General features: G+C 39.3%; 1 protein-coding gene across 2 annotated transcripts; it reads left to right on the plus strand.

The window, feature by feature from the left end:
- The first annotated feature begins 1215 nt into the window (after positions 1-1215).
- On the plus strand, positions 1216-20382 carry macroh2a1 (macroH2A.1 histone). Of its 2 annotated transcripts, none has more exons than XM_079486826.1 (9): positions 1216-1339; positions 2445-2626; positions 7094-7200; positions 8390-8578; positions 8855-8953; positions 10792-10882; positions 16619-16708; positions 17061-17235; positions 17672-20382. In XM_079486826.1, exons 2-9 carry the CDS (start codon positions 2455-2457, stop codon positions 17835-17837), a joined length of 1089 nt encoding a protein of 362 aa, XP_079342952.1. In that variant the 5' UTR covers positions 1216-1339; positions 2445-2454; the 3' UTR covers positions 17838-20382. The 2 variants fall into 2 exon arrangements, with proteins under 2 accessions (XP_079342952.1, XP_079342953.1); XM_079486827.1 differs by having other exon boundaries at positions 2442-2626; positions 17672-19227.
- The last annotated feature ends 882 nt before the right edge of the window (positions 20383-21264 follow it).

Genomic DNA, 21264 nt, shown 5'->3' on the forward strand with positions numbered 1-21264 from the left:
CAATTCTCTATGAAGGAATTAATTGACTCTGATCTCTTTTCAGGTGTTCTCCAAACTCATTAGGCATTGACTCAGTGTCCACAGTAATGTAAAGGGGTAGAAAAAATAGAGAAAAAAAACATGTAACCATTAAAACAAGTATATATGTATATATATATTAGGTTTAAAACCTATTTATCCTATTTCTGAAAAACTGCTCTCCTAAGTTCGTATGTGCAAAGTCCGTTTACAGTAGTCATGCCTCTCGGCGGCCATGTTTGCAACGCCTCTGGGCAGCTATGTACGTCATTGCAAGTCCACAGGCCTATCTACTTGAATAGGGGGAGAATTTAAGGAAATGTATTTTATAACTGTCCTGTAACCCTTAAATTTTGGTCTGATGTTAGCTAATTTTTATTTGCCCATAAAATATTGTTTATATGTTATCTCTTAAAGATTTTATATCTTTATATATTAATGATTGTAAAATGTTTGATGATGTGGTGAATCTCTATATTTTACATGGCAAATATTATAGTCATAAACAAAAGTTTGTAAAATCTGCACTTAACTGCAATTTATTTTTGTTAGAATTGGAGAACTTAAAAAACTCTATTGGTTATAAACAACCAAAAGTCAAAAAGTAAAGTTGTTAAAATGTATGCAGACGTTTTTCAAGATATCTATTAATAAATAAATAAAAACGCAAAAATATGAATAGGGGGAGCGGAGTTTGTTCTAAAATCGCTAAAGCGGCCATATTGATAGTTGCACTCCTCGCTGTTCATTGTAACGGCAGTGGTGCATCTTGTTGATATTAATATCTTTGGTAGGGATTCGTTTAATGACGGATATACTGTATGTGCTTTTTGGAGCCTGAAAAAACTTACAAAACTATTGGCTGTCTGAACATCAAAGCAGTTTACTGGGAGAGTGACATTTGCTGCGTTTCTCGTCCATTCATTAACAGGGCATTGACAATCGTGATCCAATAACTGTGAGGAATCATTGATATGATCATATATGAAATAATATTAATAATAATTGTTATTATTAGTATCGCTTCCATATCGTCATTGTGAAACCTTTGGGCCACTTTATAGGTACAATACAAATATGTATAATGCTAGACTTAATCGTTGTTTACTGATGTTTTAGCAGCCTCATTAGATCCCGGCGCGCTCACTCGGATGGGGAACGAGCGTCAGTCAGGCGCTTACTCGCACAAATGCTTTTACTCTACAGCGGCCTCTAGCGACAGACGCCGGTCTCTGCCGTAACGCGCTGTGGATTGTGGGTGTCGAGGACGTTGGTTGAGCTCGTCACTGTGGACTGAACTCCGAGCGTCGCGCATTCTACTGTAAGATATCAGACGACATCAGTGTGTTTGTTTTTTGACACTCTCTAGTGTTACTCGTATAGTGACCGATCATTGTTTGATGTAGTGTGTAGTCCATGAGCCGCGACTCTACTTTCAGCTCTCCAGGAAGTTACTGCTGTGGCTGTTTATTCTAATACACAGACTCACACGCAAGTCATCGCTTTCTGCGTGTATGTTTCGTTAAAAGAGATGGATATCAACTGTTTTTATTAACTGTTAATAACATAAACACGCTGTAATAGAAGTGTTATTAAATCAGAAAGCTGCTGAACCGGACCGAAACTTGGATGATGTGTTAAATGCGCGTGTGCGTGTCGCTGTCATGCGATTGTCACTTCGCTTTGATAATCTGGTCTAAACATCTACACATTAATATATATAATATAACACAAAACATTTATAATGTAATTGTATACTATAATTGTCGAGTGATTGGTTGGTGTAATCAGTTTTAATGTAAAGAATGTAAATATGAATGGCTATTTCATGAAAAGCCTTCTTCTGAAGAAATCATGTAAACTAGCTGTAGAGTGTAGAATGCGTGTTTTTGTTTTATCTGCTATGTCCTGTAAATTGAACTTTAATATCACGAAAACATCTTTAAACTTTAACTTCTTGCTATTTAACATTATACATTTATACTGTTGAAGTCAGTCCTTGGATTACTCCCCACATTAGAAACATATTGAATTGGCTATAATTGATGTGTATGAAAAACTTTAGACCTGTATGTCTAAAATTTATATTTTTAAGCTAGAATTTGATAGTTTTATTTCATTAACATTATAGGAATTTATAGTCTGTCTGATATTTGACCTGTGTTTTGACTTGCATAACCTTATGTTTTGCTTATAGTCAATGTTTTCTTGTACAGCTGCTTTGTAACAATGAAAATTGTAAAAAGCGCTGTATAAATAAAGCTGACTTGACTAAATCATTTAACTTAACCTTTTGTTTTATTTATTTATTAAACAGGTGACCACTGCAATATCTGTATTCCAAATACACAAATCACAATGCGTGGGCAGTAGGAGTTGGTTTAAAACATTTTTTTGACATTTTTGTCTTCGATTCCTCGAAGCAGGAGAGTCAACATGTCTAGCCGCGGTGGAAAGAAAAAGATTACCAAGGCATCCCGGTCTTCTAAGGCTGGAGTTATCTTCCCTGTGGGCAGAATGCTGCGTTACATTAAAAAAGGACTTCCCAAATATCGTGTTGGTGTCGGGGCTCCGGTTTACATGGCTGCAGTTTTAGAATACCTGACTGGTAAGGCTTCTTTTTCCCATCTTTTACAGATACTTCTGCATATGAGCTGTCGATCAGCTGTCCTTCCTGCCTCCCTGTAACGCTGTCTTGTGCAATTGGCATCTAACATTACAAACATTGCTATGAATTGCTCTGGACCGCATCCAAAGGATCGTTTCTGATGTGCATGTAGATTATATTTGTCAATGAACAATCATGAGAAACATTGTTTAAAGCCCTTTAGGATTTTTACAAAAAAGACATTCTTTTTTGAGTTTATATGTAGTTGGGCTGGTAATTTAATCAATATAAAAATTACCTTAAGAATTACATGAATAGTAAATATGTTCAGTAATATATTTTTACTGCCAATTTATCAATGGATTTGAGAAAGTGCAAGTGCTTGGAAAACCCACAATGCAACGCGTAATCGTTTCTCATCACTAAGAGCTTTTCCACCATCATTCTCGCCTAATCGTTCTCGTTGTTTAATCGTGCCACTTCGTGCCGAAACGGTTTAATTTTCCACCGCAGGGCTCATAATGGAAATTATTTAAATGTAAACACAAATGCGTTACGCGCTGCCTTGGTTACACAAGAGACTGGAGCTACTGCGAGCACGAATAGATAACCATGCTGAAAATTCCGAACCGAGAACAGTTTATAATCGTGCGGTGTGGAAACATAACTGAACTTCGGCATGATGGTGGGAAAGCCATGTACAGTCCGTTTACACAGTTCTAAAAGAATAAACAAACTGATCCTAGAACACAAGTTTGGAAACATTTTCGTAATCGAAGATATATTGATAAATTATATTCAGGCTTTAAAACCTTAAAACATGATGTCCTGCAATGCTTTAATCCACATATGGTCCTCGTTTCCTGTCTCCACTATTGGGGTCAATATAACTGTTATGAGGTTAGAGAAAACCCAAAAGCGAACCACAGTCAAATAGTCTTTAATGGGAAAACAAGGGAATCGCCCGCAGTGGCAAACAAAACAGATATCCTCCCGCAGATAATTAAACGAAAGCAACCGCAACACCGTCCGTAGATGGGAGTAGAAAGATCCACTGATCTCTGGTCCCTCGGGAGAAGACACAGCGGAACCCCGAAGCGGTAACAGCAGAACAGCAGTAGCACTGAGTAGACACGGAGAACAGGTTAGAGCATCAACAGTAATATCGGCAACACAACGATACCGAGGAGACAGGAGAGCTTGGACAGGATAACTCCTTTCATCAAAGAACAACAAACAATCTGACAAAGAGATAGAGAAAAGAGAGGAAAGAAGTAGCAAGCGTAATTACCGGGAAGAGAGTACAGGTGCGCGGAATCTGGCGGAAGGCAGGGGGAAACAAGAAACAGCTGGAGGAGAGTGTGTGATGAGTGCGTGCGTTAAGTAGGTGTGTGTGTGTGCAAAATACCGAGTGCGATCTGGGACCCGTTTCAGAAAGCAGGGTAAGTGCAAACTCAGAGTAAGTTAACCCCAGAAAACGGGATACTCTGGGTTTTCAGTTTCAGAACGCGAGGTATATCAAACCCGTGACCGCGGGGTAAGTCAAGCCCGTTTCAGAAATCAAGGTATCTTATACTTAGAGTGAGTAACCATAGTAACCTACTCTGTGAACCTAACCTGGTCTGGAGCAGGTTTTATTTCACTAACCCGAGGTTTGTTACAATCTCCGCCCCTTTTAGAAGCACGAGCAGTGTTGAACTTGCCTACGCCGTTTGTTTTTTCAATCGTTTTCCTTAATCGCGCACAAGTTTATAACACAGACATTAAATGTCCGTTTATTCAGTACCCGTAGATGAGGAAGCTGCATTCATTTGGAGAGAGTTAAATTTACGTCGGTATAGAATATATGGTGTAGGATGTTTTATCATATCCGGAGGATTTTTTATTTGAGCGATACAGTTTTTCTTTACAGTCCATTAAATATATTCACAATCTGCTTCATCCTTACATCACAAACCTCTCTCGTGAATGCGCTCTTACATCTGAGCAGATTATTTTTATGGTCACGTTTCTTTACTAATGGAAGCTTTCTTTATAACACCGATGCAGAACACGTTAGCAAGGCAACTGTATGCATAGCAGTAAGAAAAGTGTGAATCGCTCTCAAGCACTTTTTATACATTTGTGTTAAGCTTCCTGTGAGAGCCATCAAAGAGGAGTTTCATAGGATTACAGGTGAATGGTGAACGCCTTTCTGAATAAGCTGATCAAATAAATGTGGTCTTGCTGCCACCTCTGGAAGTAGCTAATAATTCAAATACCCTTAAGGATTTCCCAATGTGATTGGGTGCACATGTAGCCGATCCCACTCGCGCGGTTTTCGAACCGACGTTGGCCCGAATGGGAGACTGGCGCTCTAACGATGAGCCGTAGCGCGTCTCTGTCTGTTGGTCAGGGAGTGAGGCTTACACACTGCAAAGCTCTTCACTCCGTTAAACACAGCTGGAGCAGGGGCAAGCATCGCCAGTTTTTTGTCTTCTATAGCCACAGTGCTCGGTTCTCATATCCTCATAACTTTCAAAGCCAGTTTATTAAATATATCAAGCATTTCACAGTCAGGCATCCTACAAGCAAGAGCATTTAAACTCACCGGACTGAATGATGTTTTTATATTTTATTGTCAGCTGCTGCCATGTTCTTTTTATTGCAGAAGGATTGCACCTACATGACAAAAACCGAAGGTATATATGTGTTTATATATATATATATATATATATATATACAGGCCTATATATATATATATGTATGTATATCTTACATGTAAATGTGTATATATAGACACATTTTTATATAGTGCCTCCAATTCGTCTGCAAGAAATAAACGGAACGCTTTTTGTCACGTGGCGTTGCCATGGTGAATCATGTTATCTTCGCTCAATTGATGATGGCTTTTTAAAGCCGCGGTGAACACGCGTAACCTCGAGTAAACTTACTCAGAGTGGATTGAACTCATTGAAACCAGCTGTTCTGAAACAGAAAACTCAGAGTAGCGATTATCTGAGTAAATCAACTCAGAGTTCATATTTTAACTCAGTGTTGCTTGAACCTCCTTATTGAAACGGGTCCCAGGAGAGGGAAGCACAGGATAGGAAGAAAGACTGGATCATAACAATAACCACAACAACTGATGAAGTAATTGTAAAAATATATACATTTATATTCATACCAAATACAAATAATAAATATTTTTAGTTTACTTCTCATCTATACATTAATGCTGTTTTAGGAGATATAAAGTACTTTTGTACCCATTTACCACAAAATTCCTCAACTATACCATTACTTGAATGTGACATATTAAATATTTATGAAAAATCACCAATATGATTATCCAAATAAAATTTAAGTTGTTTCTGGATATTGATCTAGGTCTTGGGTGTAGAATTCTACCATCTGCTGGTTAGAGTTAAAAGGATGACAGTAAGAAGTAAATCGTTTTGACCAGCAGAGGGCCATAGAGAGCCATTCATTTTACTCGATAAAGTTTTGTGATACATTTTGTGAATTTATGCATATATAAACGTTGGAGTTAAAATCGTTTTTGTAGTGCGTGTGTGTTTGTGCATTAGGTCTCACCCCTTTGGACTGGACTGTCCCCAAGGAGATAATAAACCATTTCTACATTGCATTTGTGCTCTACTACCGAGCCTTCATATTGTATCGTGTTTTTTCGCATTTCCCATTCATGCTCAATTGCGGTCATACTGACCCCAAATACCAGATTAGTAAAAAATAAATTATCATACCTTCAGAACCACGGAATCAAGCCCAGTTGTTTTATGTGAATATGGATAGAAAATGTAGAAAAGTCACAAAATCTTATAACCTTTGTCACCGGCCTCGTGTCGTTCCCTCACGGCTCTCGTCCCGCCCTGCTCGCCACATATCCTCATCACCCATCGCAGGTCAGGGGTACTCCCGAGTGCCTGGGGTCGTCTTCTCAAGATGAGAGAAAAGGAGACGGAAGCACAAGGAGCGACACAGGCGAGAGAGGGAAGAGAAGGAAAAAATGTGTCAGTTACCAGACACACTGCCATTGCGTTAAGGGTCTCAATCTCTATTTTACTGTCACAAAGTATATAACGAAATGCCATTATTCCGTATTAAAATGCGTATTCATGTGTTGAAAATCCAATGACGCTGGGAATGATTCTCTCTGCCCAATCAGTAACCACGGCACATTTTGGTATCGGTACAGTACACTTGGAACCTCAACCGAGGTGGTTCTAAAAAAAAGTATGAGGTACTGTACGCAGTGGAAAAGTAAGCTGTGCTATGCAGTGAAATGGCAAGCAGGTATGTTGGCTTAAGGGTTAAAACCAAATAAACCATGTTCAAGGTCGGTGGCCCTCCAAGATTCGGGTTTACTAGCCATTTTGTGCAGAGTGGTCAGGATAACAAAAGTCACTGTAAGAGGCTCAATTATTTTCTTTGTCTTAATGAGAAATGTATGCAAAATTCTTTCAGCTGAAATTCTGGAGCTGGCAGGAAATGCGGCCAGGGACAACAAGAAGGGCCGTGTAACACCTAGACACATTTTGCTAGCCATCGCCAATGACGAGGAACTTCATCAAGTAAGTCTTGAGAGTTTTTGCAGATATAAACCATAAGTTGTTTAACTTGTAAGCCAAACAAGGTATCCAAAATATAATTTCATATAGTTATTTAAATAACTAGGGGACTTTTGTTCAACTCTGTTAAATTTTATATCGCTTTTTAAGTTTGCATTGCATCAAAGCAGATTTACAAAAAAAGAAGCCAAGAAAAATAACATCAGTTTAACACACTAAACAAATAAGATAAACATTATGGGGCAGTTTCCTGGACAGGGCTTAAGCCTAGTCGCAGACTAACTTAAATGTTAGAGGTGTCTTGATCGAAATCAACTTGCACTGACATGGCTAAAAAATATCAGTACGATTTTTTTTTTCTCAGGTTCTTAAAAACAATTTAATCTAATTTAACTACGGGCGTTTTCAGACTGGGCACGTTTGCTGCGTTTCGAACCCGAGTGTGATTGTTCCCGGCGCACTCGGCATGATTCTATCGAGCCCTAGTGTGTTTGCATTCATCTTACGTCTTCACAAAGTGCATGGTACAAAACAGAACACGGGTCAATATTTTGTGCTTTTCATTCATTTGCTGCTATTATGCACAGCAAAGTAAACGATTCAATTTAAATTAAAAAAATTCAATTACCGCTGTGATTGCACTCGCAACACGCAAATACAATGCAGGCTCACTTTCACTCCAATCCAAGGTAAATCACCAAAGCTAACCTCTCTTACATGTGTTTTTTGTTTAAGTAAATACATAATATTAACCCTACAGATGAAATTTTTTCAATAATTGCAATTTTTTTCATGTTTGCCGTAAAACTCAGATCCGGTTGCGTACAATTTGACAAACTGCCGCCGTGACGTCTATTTTTGATTGTGAAATACCATTGGCTCTTGTGTGTCTCGTGACTGGTTGCTTACGTTATGAAATGGCATTGGCTCTCCTGTATACGGTTTTCACTAAATCCTTGGTGTTTTGTGTTAGATCCTTGGGCATGGCTTGTTGGTTTTGACTAAATCTTTGGTGTTTCGAGTCTTACAAAACCTTTTCGCAAGGTGGGTAGGTTTAGGGTAGGAGTGGGGTTAAGTGCTCTAAAATATCTACTTTTATATACAAGTACAAATAAAGGTGCGAGATGGGCATGTTTTTGTCATTAGATGCACAATTGAAAGTTTAACCCTAGACTTACCTTTATCTCTGCAGCTACTGAGAGGCGTTACTATTGCTGCTGGTGGAGTATTGCCCAATATTCAGCCGGAACTGCTCTCTAAAAAGAGGGGCTCAAAAGCGAAGCTTGATGCCATCATCCCCCCTGCACCAACAAGGAAGTCTAAAACCACCAAAAAAGCAGATGTCAAGAAACTTGCTACTACAATGTCAACAAGGGTCAAGGTAGTGACTTCATCAGATCTGTTCACCCACAAAAAAAATTGAATTATAAAACAGTCAGTTCTGGTCCTTGATTCTGATTGGTTGAGTCGCGTTCTAAAATACCTTATTTGTAACTGCTGACCGCATTACGTAGCCTAAGTATCACTTTGTCACTGTTGTTGCATCTGTGTTTATTTACACATACGGAATAAGCGTTTAATAAAAGTAATAAGTGATACTGAAGTGATAGGTGCAAATTAACATGTTTAATTCTTTACGGCTTTGTTTTTGTGTCAGAAACGGGGTGAGACGAGTAAATCAGCAAGTGCAGAAAGCACCTCAGCGGCTGATAGCTTTACTGTGCTCTCCTCCAAGAGTCTGTTTCTCGGCCAGAAGGTAAACATATCTTTATTAAATCTTTATTAAAAGGGCGCATCGTTATTTCTGAGTCGGACCTACGTTGAAGCTTTATATAAAACTCCACACGCACCGAGCTCAGTATACACACACACACCGTCACACTCAACCATGCACACATAAACACACTGCCCACTGCTCTGGGTGTGTGTGTGTGTGTGTGTTACTCACTGCTGTGTGTGTGCACTTGGATGGGTAAAATGCAGAGCACAAATTCTGAGTATGGAACACCATACTTGTCACACAAACTGCATCCTGCTCGGTGCGGTAACTTCGGAACAATGAGAAAAGACAGCAGAGAGTAGAGTACTGTTCTAGTGTTGCAGCCTAAACCCTCAGAGGAAGGGTTTAGTGTATGCAAGGTTGAAAAGATGCGTCTTTAATCTTGTTTAACCAAGATGTTGTGTACGTTGACAGAGACGCATTACGCAGTGACAGCGGCAAGTAAACAGTCACTTTTGTTGCAGCCTGAATGGTTAAATATAGAAGAACAATTAATGTATTTAGATAATTCATTTAGAATGGAGTATGAGTAAAAGCGATGCTACCGCAACGTTTTTTTGACATTTACGCAAGTGTGTGTGTGCGCTAGCATGTGTCTTCCGGTCTCAAAATGAGCCTGAGGTGGTGCCATCCTGATCTTCGCAGTAACTAAAGCATGTGCACACCTTTGCCAATAGCCAACAACTGAATTACCCAGTAAATGTCTTACAGTAAATGAGCAAAGGTCTTTCACATTCTGCGTTCTCTTGCTGTGTACAGTATAACGCTGATTCAACCAGCCAACTGATACCTTAAAACATTACAATGATGGGTCACACTTCAGTGTAGGGGGCAATTCTCACTGTTAACAAGCCATTAACTACGCTTTAACCCCCAATAAACTCTTCATTTGTTGCTTATTACTAGTTAGAATGATAGTTGTTAGGTTTATGTATTGAGATGGATTAGGGTTGTAGAGTACGGACAGTGTGAGAAGTGCTTTATAAGTACTAATAAACAGCCAATATGCCAATAATATGCATGCTAATAACATCTAGTTAATAGTAAGAATTGCCCCTATACTGAAGTGCTATCAAATGATGTACCGTTCATTTTAGGAACCTTTTCAAGAAATTGACACAATAGTCACCTGAACAGCAGAGAAATACAGCCTCTAATATCGCTCTTCATGGGAATCTACAGCATCTCACTGTTTTGATAACAAACAGCGCCTCCATTGCGCTAAATGACATAGCTAGCAAGTTAAAAGTATGTCTAGCCAGTATTATTTTGGGTTACCAGTAGAAGTTGTTACTTAAATGTTACACGACCCATTCAACAAATTGTTTATTTATAAAAATAACAAAATAAAAATTCAACAAATTATTTATTTAATACAATCATTTTACAGTAAAATATGAATATAAATTAAATATAAATGGGTAAAAACACTGTGGGCCAGACGCGTGCGTCCTATGAAACCGTCTATAAAACAAATTTTATGGCAATTCACAAAAAGCGTCACCTGCTTTTGTGTGACGGAGGCTTTAGCTGCCTGTTGCTTTAGAGATTTGTGCAAAGATAACTTGTTAACAAAAATATGGCATGTTTCGGAAGTTTTGTACAGTAATTTCCGGTGGTGACTTGTTTCATCAGAGCTCCACCCAGTGATTCTGTTTTCATTTGTGTATGTGTTGCTCACCTTCATCTTGTGTCCAAAGATATTTCCTTTTCTACCTTTCTCTCTATCAGTCACTTTTCTCTTTCCGTGGTTTCATTGCGTTCTCCACAGTGTATGTGTGTCACTCACAATATTTGTTTGCCTGTTGTTGTAGTTGCAAGTTGTGCAAGCTGATATTGCCACCATCGAAAGTGAAGCTGTTGTTCATCCAACCAACTCCACCTTCTACGTGGGTGGTGAAGTAGGTAAAAAAGCTTAGTAGTAAAAATACACGGTTGAAAGATAATATATGCAAGCAATACAATACGATGAATGATAAACAATTAAAACATTTAACAGAATTCATTATTTTCACTAATGCCTAAGTTTGCACAAAATGTCTTCATGTTTGTCATAAAATAATCTTTACAAAATTATTTCTTATATGTTGTTACTCATAGATACATTCAGGCTAATGTCATCAAGCACCAATGGAGATCATTGTTCATTATTACAGTTAAGGATAGTGGTTGGCAAAACATTGAGCTCACTCATTTTCTGTTGTGCGATTTTTATTTATGGACCATTCTACAGAATTGGTGCAAACTGCTCCATAATCCCACAACCGAACATAGGTTTTAAACACATTTTTAGTTTTAAAGCAGTTATGAATAGTTTCAAAGATATTTTGGAGCCCCTTACTCCACCCCAACCCTAAATCTAAACACTTCTCAACCAGCTCGCATTACAAACCTTCTGAATTGAAGCCATAAGAGATATCTGTGAATGCAAGGCATTCACATTTAGACGTCATGGCACAATTGTTCAAGAGTGCCAATGACACTTCACATTCATAGCTGACTGTTTAAAAACTTCTGTCGCAACGACAACTTGATGTCACTATGAGACGCTAAGAGAACATTATATGGTCGCTAGTCAAACAAAGGCATTTGTTCATAAAACTTTTCTGGAAATATTAACATTCATGTTCATACATATTACGTGTTGTAAAGTTTGTTTACAGTTCACATTAGCCTGCGAAGAGCTAGCCGCCATCTTGTCAATGATGTCAAATGATGTGTCTCGCTGAGGTCGGGGTTGATTGAGAGGTGTTTAAAATGATCTTCAGGCTTAACATTATTCTTGTCTCATTTTATTCACTCCATTCATTACAAATGAAACAATATCAATCACCAAAGGATTCATCTTAATAAAAAAGTAGGTTTAACCCAGCTGAGAGGTATCTTTCGTGATCTCCACAATGTAATCCAAATCCAGCTGCCTCACAAGCGAACTGTTGACACATTTTTGTTTTAAACCAATTTGGTTATTTTGCCGTCTTATACACATGACTCTGCATGCTTTTATTACACAGTTTTCGCAAGTTAAATATTATGGTCACTACCAAAACATTACTTTCATTACCGAAAACGTGCAGACACTACCAAAACATAGGATATTTTGTCAAAAATAAAGTAAACTGAATTGTCAACTAAAATGTTATAATAGCATTTGGTTCAATGTATATTTCAGCAAATGAACACCTTAAAATCCACTTTATCCTTTTTACAAAGAACGTTTGGATTCAAAATACAAATCTCGTAAACTACACAACTACACAAACTGTTATATTATGTAAATATGATATTTATAATATGTTATTCATTTGCCTGTAATAGCTTTCAATGAAAAAGCAAAAAAACTTATTTACAAGATAGATCTTAATAGAGTAATACAATTCTTTATTACAGCAGTGACAAAGTTGGGAAGAGGTTGTAATGTTCCAAACCTTTCTGAAAATACAATATTAGAATTAACTGCACAGTTACTAGAAATGTGTGCCTTGAAAATGTGTGGAAAAGACAAATTCTTCTCAAGATGTTTCCAACTCTGATTTTTGCACCAGTTTTGTAGAATGGCCCAAACTTTACATTTATTCATTTGGCAGACGCTTTTATCCAAAGCGACTTACAAGTAGTTTTTTTTACAGTGGCACATTACTGCAGAGCAATCAGGGGTAAGGTGTCTTGCTCAAGGGCACTTCAATCATGACCTGCTGGCACTGAGAGTAGAACCAGCAACCTTTTGATCACAAGCCCAACACTCTAACCCCCAGGCCACACTAAGAAATTAATTAATATTAATCAGACCAGATGCATAAATGATCTAAGGAAACAAACACCTTTAGAGGAAAAATTATGAACCCTTATATGAAATTATTCGGTCATTATTGTAAGGTGCTTTTATATAGTACATTTTTGGTGCTTGGTGTTCTTGCCTATATTTACTTCAATTGTATGGAAACTAAAGTGTAAACAAGTCCTTCCACAGAAGAAAGTCAAACAATTTTGGATTGGTAAAAGATATTTAATTTTTGGGTTATTTTGGGTAAAAAAAATTCTAATTCCATTTACAATTTTCTGTATTTCGTGTTTTCCATTTTTTTGCTAAACAAAAGGAATATATTTGCAATATAAACAAAAAATATTTTTGTATACTACAGTATTTATTATGTGTGTTTCTGTACCTTATGGGAAAGAAATCCGTGAACTGTTAATAAACTAGTATCCATTTTTTTCTGTTTATTTTTTGTTGCATATAAAGTAATTTTACTAGCACATGTACTACAATTCACTAAAGCACACTACTTCTAAAGTACATTAATACAAGTGATTTACTGTATCGTCGCCGTCACAATAAATTTTATTTCCATTTTTTGTAATTGTTTTTTGTAGAATTCTTTACTAATGGTCGCTATTACTGTAAGTGGGTTCCCTATCGATACTTCACTCGTACTGCGTATTTTTTGGAAAAAAATACAACTTTAAACCAATCGTAGCGGAGCTGCCGGACCAATGGCGATGGCACCCGCCAGAATGGGCGGGGCTTATGGCTATATAAGCAGACGCATCGCCGTAGAGTCCTCAGATCTCTTCTCCTTCAGCGACGACTTGATCTTCGCTTCCCGAGACAGCTTCGCCGTCGAGAGAGCACCTGCAGTGGATTCGACCTCCTGCTCAGCGGCCTCGCTTCAGCGGCTTCGCTTCCGGCGGATTCTGTTGCCGGCTTCGCTAGCGAGCGGTTTCGCTACCCAGCACGGTCTTTTCCCTGCCGCTATCCGGCGACGCTAAAAGAGAAATTTCTAGAGCAAATTTCTGCGGTGTTTTCGTGCAGTTTTCACTGCACTACAAATGCCGCGTCGTCCCTGTCACTCGTGTGGGGTCTTCCTGCACGCCGCTGACGGGCACGACGAGTGCGTCTCATGGTTGGGTCTCTCCCACGCTGAGAACGCGCTCAAAGAGGCGGAATGCTCTCACTGCGAGAGTATGAGTCTCTCCTCTCTGCGCTGGCGGATAACTTTCTTTTCAGAGAGTGACTCCGCCCCTCGATTCCCCCCCGCCTCTGCCTGCACAGGCCTCTGTGCGAATGAAGCAGCGGGGTAGAGGAACTAAGCGCTCGGGGAAGCGCGAGCTCACGCACGCTCGGCGTTCCTCGCCTTCTCCAGAGAGAGAGCTTTCCCCGGTTTGCTTCACCCAAACAGATCAGCGTCCACTGGCGGCCGCCAGTGACATGATCTCGTTCGGTGGAAATGAACTCGAGGATGACGACACCATGTCGTTAGCGGCTTCGGACGGGGAGGAGTTAGCGGGCTCAGTAGATGACCCCGCCCCGTCTCCGGAGCCCAGCGGACACGGGCCAAGTGCGGACTCCGAGCTCTTCCGGGTCCTCACAAAGGCAGTCAACGAGCTGGGTTTAGAGTGGTCTCCCCCAGTGGAGCCGCCTGGACGAATGGTTCTTGCAGGGGCGCCGTCAGGCCCCTCTTCAAAGAACTTAACCGTTCTTTCCAGAAGTTCATGGCGAACTCACCAAGTCATGGCGCGCCCCCTACTCGGCCCGTCTTCGACCTTCTTCCTCCTCCGCTCTCACCTCCGTGGACATCTGTGTCCGCCCACCGCCATCGGATGGACGGCAAAGGCATCTCATCCCTCTAAGCCGTGCAGAACCACCACGGCCCTCGATGAACGCGCATTCTCGTCCTCCGGCCAGGCGGCTTCGGCACTACACTCCATGGCAGTGCTCCAGGTGTACCAGGCCAAGCTCCTCCAAGGAATGGATGAGTCCGACCCTGATCCTGCGCTCTTCAGAGAGCTACGGAGCGCGACGGATCTTGCGCTACGCTGCCCAGTCAGAGCATTAAAAATCTACATTGAGCGCTCCGCCCCATTCAGACGGTCGGAACAGCTCTTTGTGTGCTTCGGTGACCGCACCAGAGGGTCTTCGGTCTCGAAACATAGACTGTCAAAATGGATAGTCGAGGCTATATCGCTGGCGTACTCTTCCTTGGGCCTTCAATGTCCCACGAGAGTTAGAGCCCATTCTACTAGAGGCATTGCCTCTTCCTGGGCATGGTCTAGCGGTGTCTCTATAGAGGATATCTGTGCGGCGGCCTGCTGGGCTTCGCCGTCCACTTTTACAAGATTCTACAGTCTGGACGTCCCGGCCCTTCAGGCCTGGGTCCTTTCTGCTTTGGATTAGGCCGCTGAGCCCTGGCTCTATAGCCACGCCAGTGCCTAATAATTTTGGGACGATTAACCGGACTAGGCCACCTACTAGCTTGGCCTTCTCTGCCTTCTCAGGGATTCCCTGTTTTTCCCAGTCTCCGAGCCAAGGCTCCGAGACTATCTGTTTTTTCGTTCCATCTGTAGCACGGCGTGATTATACTGGTTCCCCATAGCGTCCTGCTACGCAGTATGAGTGAAGTATCGATATGGAACGTACTCGGTTACTAACGTAACCTCGGTTCCCTGAGATATGGGAACGAGTACTGCGTTCCTTGCCGTGCTACGAGCTGCATTGTCGTCCCTTCAGTCTTAGTAACCTGAGGACTCTACGGCGATGCGTCTGCTTATATAGCCATAAGCCCCGCCCATTCTGGCGGGTGCCATCGCCATTGGTCCGGCAGCTCTGCTACGATTGGTTTAAAGTTGTACATTTTTCCATCCAATCACTGTGCAGTTTTCACTGCGCTATTGAATTGCTTCAGTCATCGGAGAAAGGAGTTTTCCCCCATAGCGTCCTGCTACGCAGTACTCGTTCCCGTATCTCAGGGAACCGAGGTTATGTTAGTAACCGAGTACGTTTTGCGAATATGTTGCCATGACATAGAGCTTGTTAAATGAAAAATGCAGGTTTTTTATGTCCTCCGTGATTGGCCGTTTTGTTGATACAAGCTTTCAGTTCGACAGCAACGATATTATACTTCTGTATTTTTTCACTTGAGTGTTTCATCATTTGTGCATCGTAACCAGACTTGTAATTTAACGGCTCGTCGCAAAGACGTTTTCAATGTGTGTTTGAGAATAAATGAAAGAGTGAGTAAAATGATCATGAAAACCACAGCACACTTTCATTCAGAGTCATGCAGCCAAATTATAATAAAAAATGAAAATTTGGCATTTTCATTATGCCAAATTATAATGAAAACATAACATAAATAGCACAATTAGAATTTGATTCCATCTTACCAGTGCTATTTTCTTCATACTTAACCAATTTAAAGTCTGCCAGATACTATGCCATTTCGCATTATACAGCAATTCTGTGATTCTGTCGGTATTTGGACGAATGAAAGACTATTTGTGACATAGATCCATGTGAATGGACCTCAACTGCCTCTGTGTCACATAACATCTTTCATTTGTCCATATAACGTTGTTTCATGTTGGCACTTTGTTTGTCCCCGTGGCGCCCACTTAGACAAACAGCTCAGTAACTCTAAGTAACTATGCGTTTGGTGTGAGTTGATTTAATATTGCTCCTCTTTGAGAATCTTGACCAAAAGTTCCCTTTAACCGACTGCACACTAACGTTCTATTTAAGTCAGTGGGGCGAGTTTATAGTCATGGCCGCTGTTAAAACAAATAATAACACTTTTGGATAGCCATCTTCAAATGCTTGGTTTCTATCAAGAGCAGATCTTCAATCTTCAATGTTTCCTTTAGGCAGTGCTTTGGAAAAGAAAGGTGGAAAGGAGTTTGGAGATGCAGTTGTTGAACTACGCAAGAAAAATGGCCCTCTCGAGGTGGCAGGAGGTAAGCTGTTCAATGACATTATAAGAAAGGACATTTCGTTTTTATCAGCCTTGGTGACAAACAGTGTAGCGGATTGGAAAAGCAGGATCTAGTGTTTAAAACGTGCCAAATTCATAGAAATGTCTACATGTCAAGTACAATGATATCCTCTGTTAACTTTAAAAACGGTGTTAGTGCTTGTTAATATTTTCTCTAATATTTACTCATTTATTTACTTCATTAAATGTGTACGAAAGAACGAAATCTGTGATTTAGGCCTTGCTTGTAAATGCAGCCTTTGAGCAAATGATCAGAATGGCCATTTTTCATTGTAAGGACATGCAATGAATGTTTGCAACATCTCTTTCCTCAGTTGCCCTGACCTCAGGGTTTGGACTTCCTGCAAAGTTTGTCATCCACTGTAACAGTCCAGGATGGGGATCAGATAAATGTGAGGAGATGCTAGATAAAACTGTGAGGAACTGTCTTGCTCTCGCTGATGAGAAAAAACTGAAATCTGTGGCGTTCCCATCTATCGGCAGTGGCAGGTACAGTAAAACCACAGTATTGATTGAATAGATTGTTGTTATTTTGTCCTGTTCTGCTGTTTTTTTCTAACTTTATTGTTCGGCCAGCCATATGATTGACATTCAGATTTTGTCCACAGAAGATTATTCAGGAATGCTTCTGGGACGTAGCTTGTAATCTATAGTGAATAGCTTTCTTATGTCGAGAAAAGCTAAAGATTGCCACAGTTTGATTACTTTTGACAAAGCGCCTGTTAGAATCCAGCAGTCAAAAAAAACTAAAGCCCTTTTCAGAGTAATACATGATTTATTTATGGTGGAAGTTGCTGGAAAGTGCTTACACCCAACATTCGACAGAGCGGGTCATCATTAGTTTTTACTACCTAGATGTGTGGAATCTCTTGGAGGTATCGTATTTACGACATGACATCATTTGATTTACTTCTCTCCTCTACAGAAATGGTTTTCCTAAGCAGACTGCCGCCCAGCTTATTTTGAAGGCTATCTCCAGCTACTTTGTGACAACAATGTCATCCTCAATCAAGACTGTGTATTTTGTACTGTTTGACAGCGAGAGCATAGGGATCTATGTGCAAGAGATGGCAAAACTGGATGCCAATTGACGTTATTATTATTAACTAAAGGTAGATTCAAAGCTGAAAAGAAAAGATATACAGTAAGGAGAGAGTATGTTCATTTTGAAGGGCATATGATTTTTTTGGTTGGTACTTTACACTGGTGGGTGTTGTATTATGTACTAATGAAGGTTTGCTGCATTCCAGATGTTAGAAATTCTATTCATTTCTTTATGCAGAAATGTTTAGTGCACTTTTCTGGGCTGTGTTTTAAAATGATGTAATGAATATGTAATGAAATACTTATTTAATGCACTAGCCAATAAATTGGCTATTGTGTACTTTATGGAAATTAACAAAAACAATAAATCATTGAATAAATTCAGCAAAAGGTTGAGAAGGGGAGAATGATAGATAGGCTGCAGGCAGAAGAAGAGGGGAACATATTAAGGAGGCAGTGAATGTGTGATGTGTCCCTAACAATCAACAAATGATATGAAAACAAACCACTGTGCTGAATATTTCAACTAAGTTACAAAGATGATCGATTTGTGCGACATTGTAGCGCGTCATGAAGAACGTACTTGTAATGTCTTTCTAATGTCGGGCTTAATATATACAAATTATACATACATATATAAAATGTAAAATAGACTATATTTAAGGGAAACAGAATAAAACTGTAATTTGTCACTGCTGCCAGCAGATGGCCCTCTTGTTTAATTTTATCTCACTGGAACTTATCTAGTAGACTGCATTTGGATGTGTGTTGAGTCTCTTTCAATGTACACCTACTTACTGTACTTTAACATTTAGGCTACTTACATCCATTTGATCAAGAGTAACTGTTCAAACATTGTGAAATGTTAGAAATGACATGATGGGACACCAAATGTTCCCAGCTCAACCCCTAAAACCTCATATACTGTTTTTAATGATTGTTCGCATTGGTCTCCTTACTTCCGTGTGGAGAAAACAATAGAATCCTGCCCAAAACACAAAAAACTGCAAAGGATTTAATGGTTCTAATTAGAATTGTATTGGTTTTAATGGAAACTATAAAGGAGTTTATCTGACAGATGGGAACCAACAGAACACTATTAAATCCTACAAAATAGATTTTTTTTGTATATGGAATTGCTTTAATGGAAAAGGCTAATGACTCAAATGGGTATTTTTATGGAAACCATATCATTTCTGTGATGGTTTCTTTGGTGTTTTTATTGTTTTCTTTTCATTTAATCCAATTTCATTTAGATCATGCTTTTCTCAATTTTCATTGGTGCAAAGCAGCTTTAAACACTGTTAAGAAATGCTGATATGTCTGTATCTTAAACTACTGAATATGATATTATGTTGTTGTTTATCTGGCTTGTCAGCTTCTCTCTCTTAAAACTCGTCACTCAGTTTAATTTGAATAATAAATCTTTGACCATTTAAACAAGTGATGTCCAGGTATGAATCTTTGAGTTGGTTTCTTTCAGTGGATTGGTCAAAAGGTGGCAGCAAACTAGTTGAGGGGTTCATTGTCATGATGAATTGTCATAAGCAGAGGATTAGGTGAAGACTGAAATAATGACTTTAGGCCAGCAATGAAGAAGTTTACCTGTAGGTAGACTTGTGGACATGGCGTGTTTTAACATACAGCATTGTCCAAAGGTGAGGCATGTTTGGACCATATTTACTTTTAATGTCCCTCTGGTTATATTAAAGCTTTAAAATGTTAGGTGTACTACAAGGCATTTATTGAACAAAATTGTTTTGCAAAAATGAAATCTACAGCATTAGGGAATATGGGTTTTATTTGAATAAAGTTTATCTGCAAAAATAAATCTGGTATATTCATAAATAAAAAAACACAAAAATGTTTTTATTGTGTTAGTTAGCTGGTTGTTTTTGAATTATATTTACTGAACTCATCTGCTGTCGGGTCGATATGATTGAAATTCACAATAAAAAGACAAAAATCAACATTTAAGTTGATCCTATAGTATAGTAATATTTTCATGGCATTCCTTTGGATCTCAGGCTTTATTTTTGACAAGCTTTATATTCTTCACAAAGCGTTTACACTCCAAGCACTCTGCAATATGCACGGTAACTTCAATAACTGCATTTACTAATCTACTGCTCTGTAACCTATTAACTGCATTAACTCGTATACTCCACCGTAACTTTAATAACTGCACTAACTCATCCACTGCACTGTTACTTCAACAACTGCATTAACTCACCTATTGCACTGCAACTTTAATAGCCAATGTCAATAATTTATGCATACCTAAGTCACTTGCACTATTTTAGTCTAAATTATTATCTGTTCATATCCACCTGTACATTAATGTTCATAGTATATAGTCATCAGTATATATTGTTAATAGTATATACCTACTGTCATATTTTCATAGAACACACCTACTGCAAAATATTTTTATAGTCCATGCCCACTGTATTATATTCTCTCATATTGTATTCTGTATTTATTCTAACTGTATATCCTGCACTTGCTAACTGCACTTCTGGTTAGACCTAAACTACATTTCGTTACACTGTACTTGTATATGTGTATTGACAATAAAGTTGAATCTAATCTAATCAAAATCATTCAAGTTTTTTTTCAATAAAACTTTTTACTGAAAAAAATACTTTTGGTCTTTATACTACACAATACTTGTATACCTTGTCAACAAAATCAACCTTCTTAACACTTTTTTTATCGAAGTGCGATAGTAGTACTTTGTGATACCATAGCACAGTAAAGCTTTGAAATTGTGTCATGTGAACAATTCTCGCACAGGCTAAAGGTGTGTAAACCAATACAGTGGGATACGCTAGATTCTAATGTTTCTGTTTTTGCTGGTTCAGTAATATCCAGATAATACATAAGCTGAAAATATGAATAGTTACTGTTTTGTCAAATAAGAAACTCAACTGGTAGCTGATATAAAAAAGGAAAATGCTACTCGTGCTCACAAATTCTCACTCGGGCACACGAGCCGCATGCAGGAGAAAGGGTTTATTTTCAAACAAAAGCTAAAACATTATTCTATGTCGGCCAAATCATATAGTACACAGGCAAGTTTCTCTGTGCTTCAGGATTGCCTTAGCTGGTGTTAATGTGGTGGACCCGGGCCGAGCTCGTATCCCAGGGTTCTGTTGGCAGAGAGTGGCTCTCTCTGTGCCGGAGTCAGAGCCGGGTCAGTTTCCCAGCGTCGCTCTACAGACCTCCTCGGAGGGCATTCATCTGACGACTAATCCACAGGAAATATGGGCAGCTCTCTCCACTTTTCCTAGCAGGAAAATCTCAGTAAATTCAAAGCATCTGTAGGTATGGGCTGTCCTGCCTGCTTTCCCAGAGCTCTGGCGGATGAATTCTCATTCTTTGTACAGACAAACTAAGCCTGGTTGGGGCAACTAAATTAAAACAAACATTGGTTAGATCAGGGAGGGTAAATAGCCCGTCATCAAAGATCAT

Source organism: Barbatula barbatula (genome assembly GCF_947034865.1).
Source record: "Barbatula barbatula genome assembly, chromosome: 22".
NCBI lineage: Eukaryota > Metazoa > Chordata > Actinopteri > Cypriniformes > Nemacheilidae > Barbatula > Barbatula barbatula.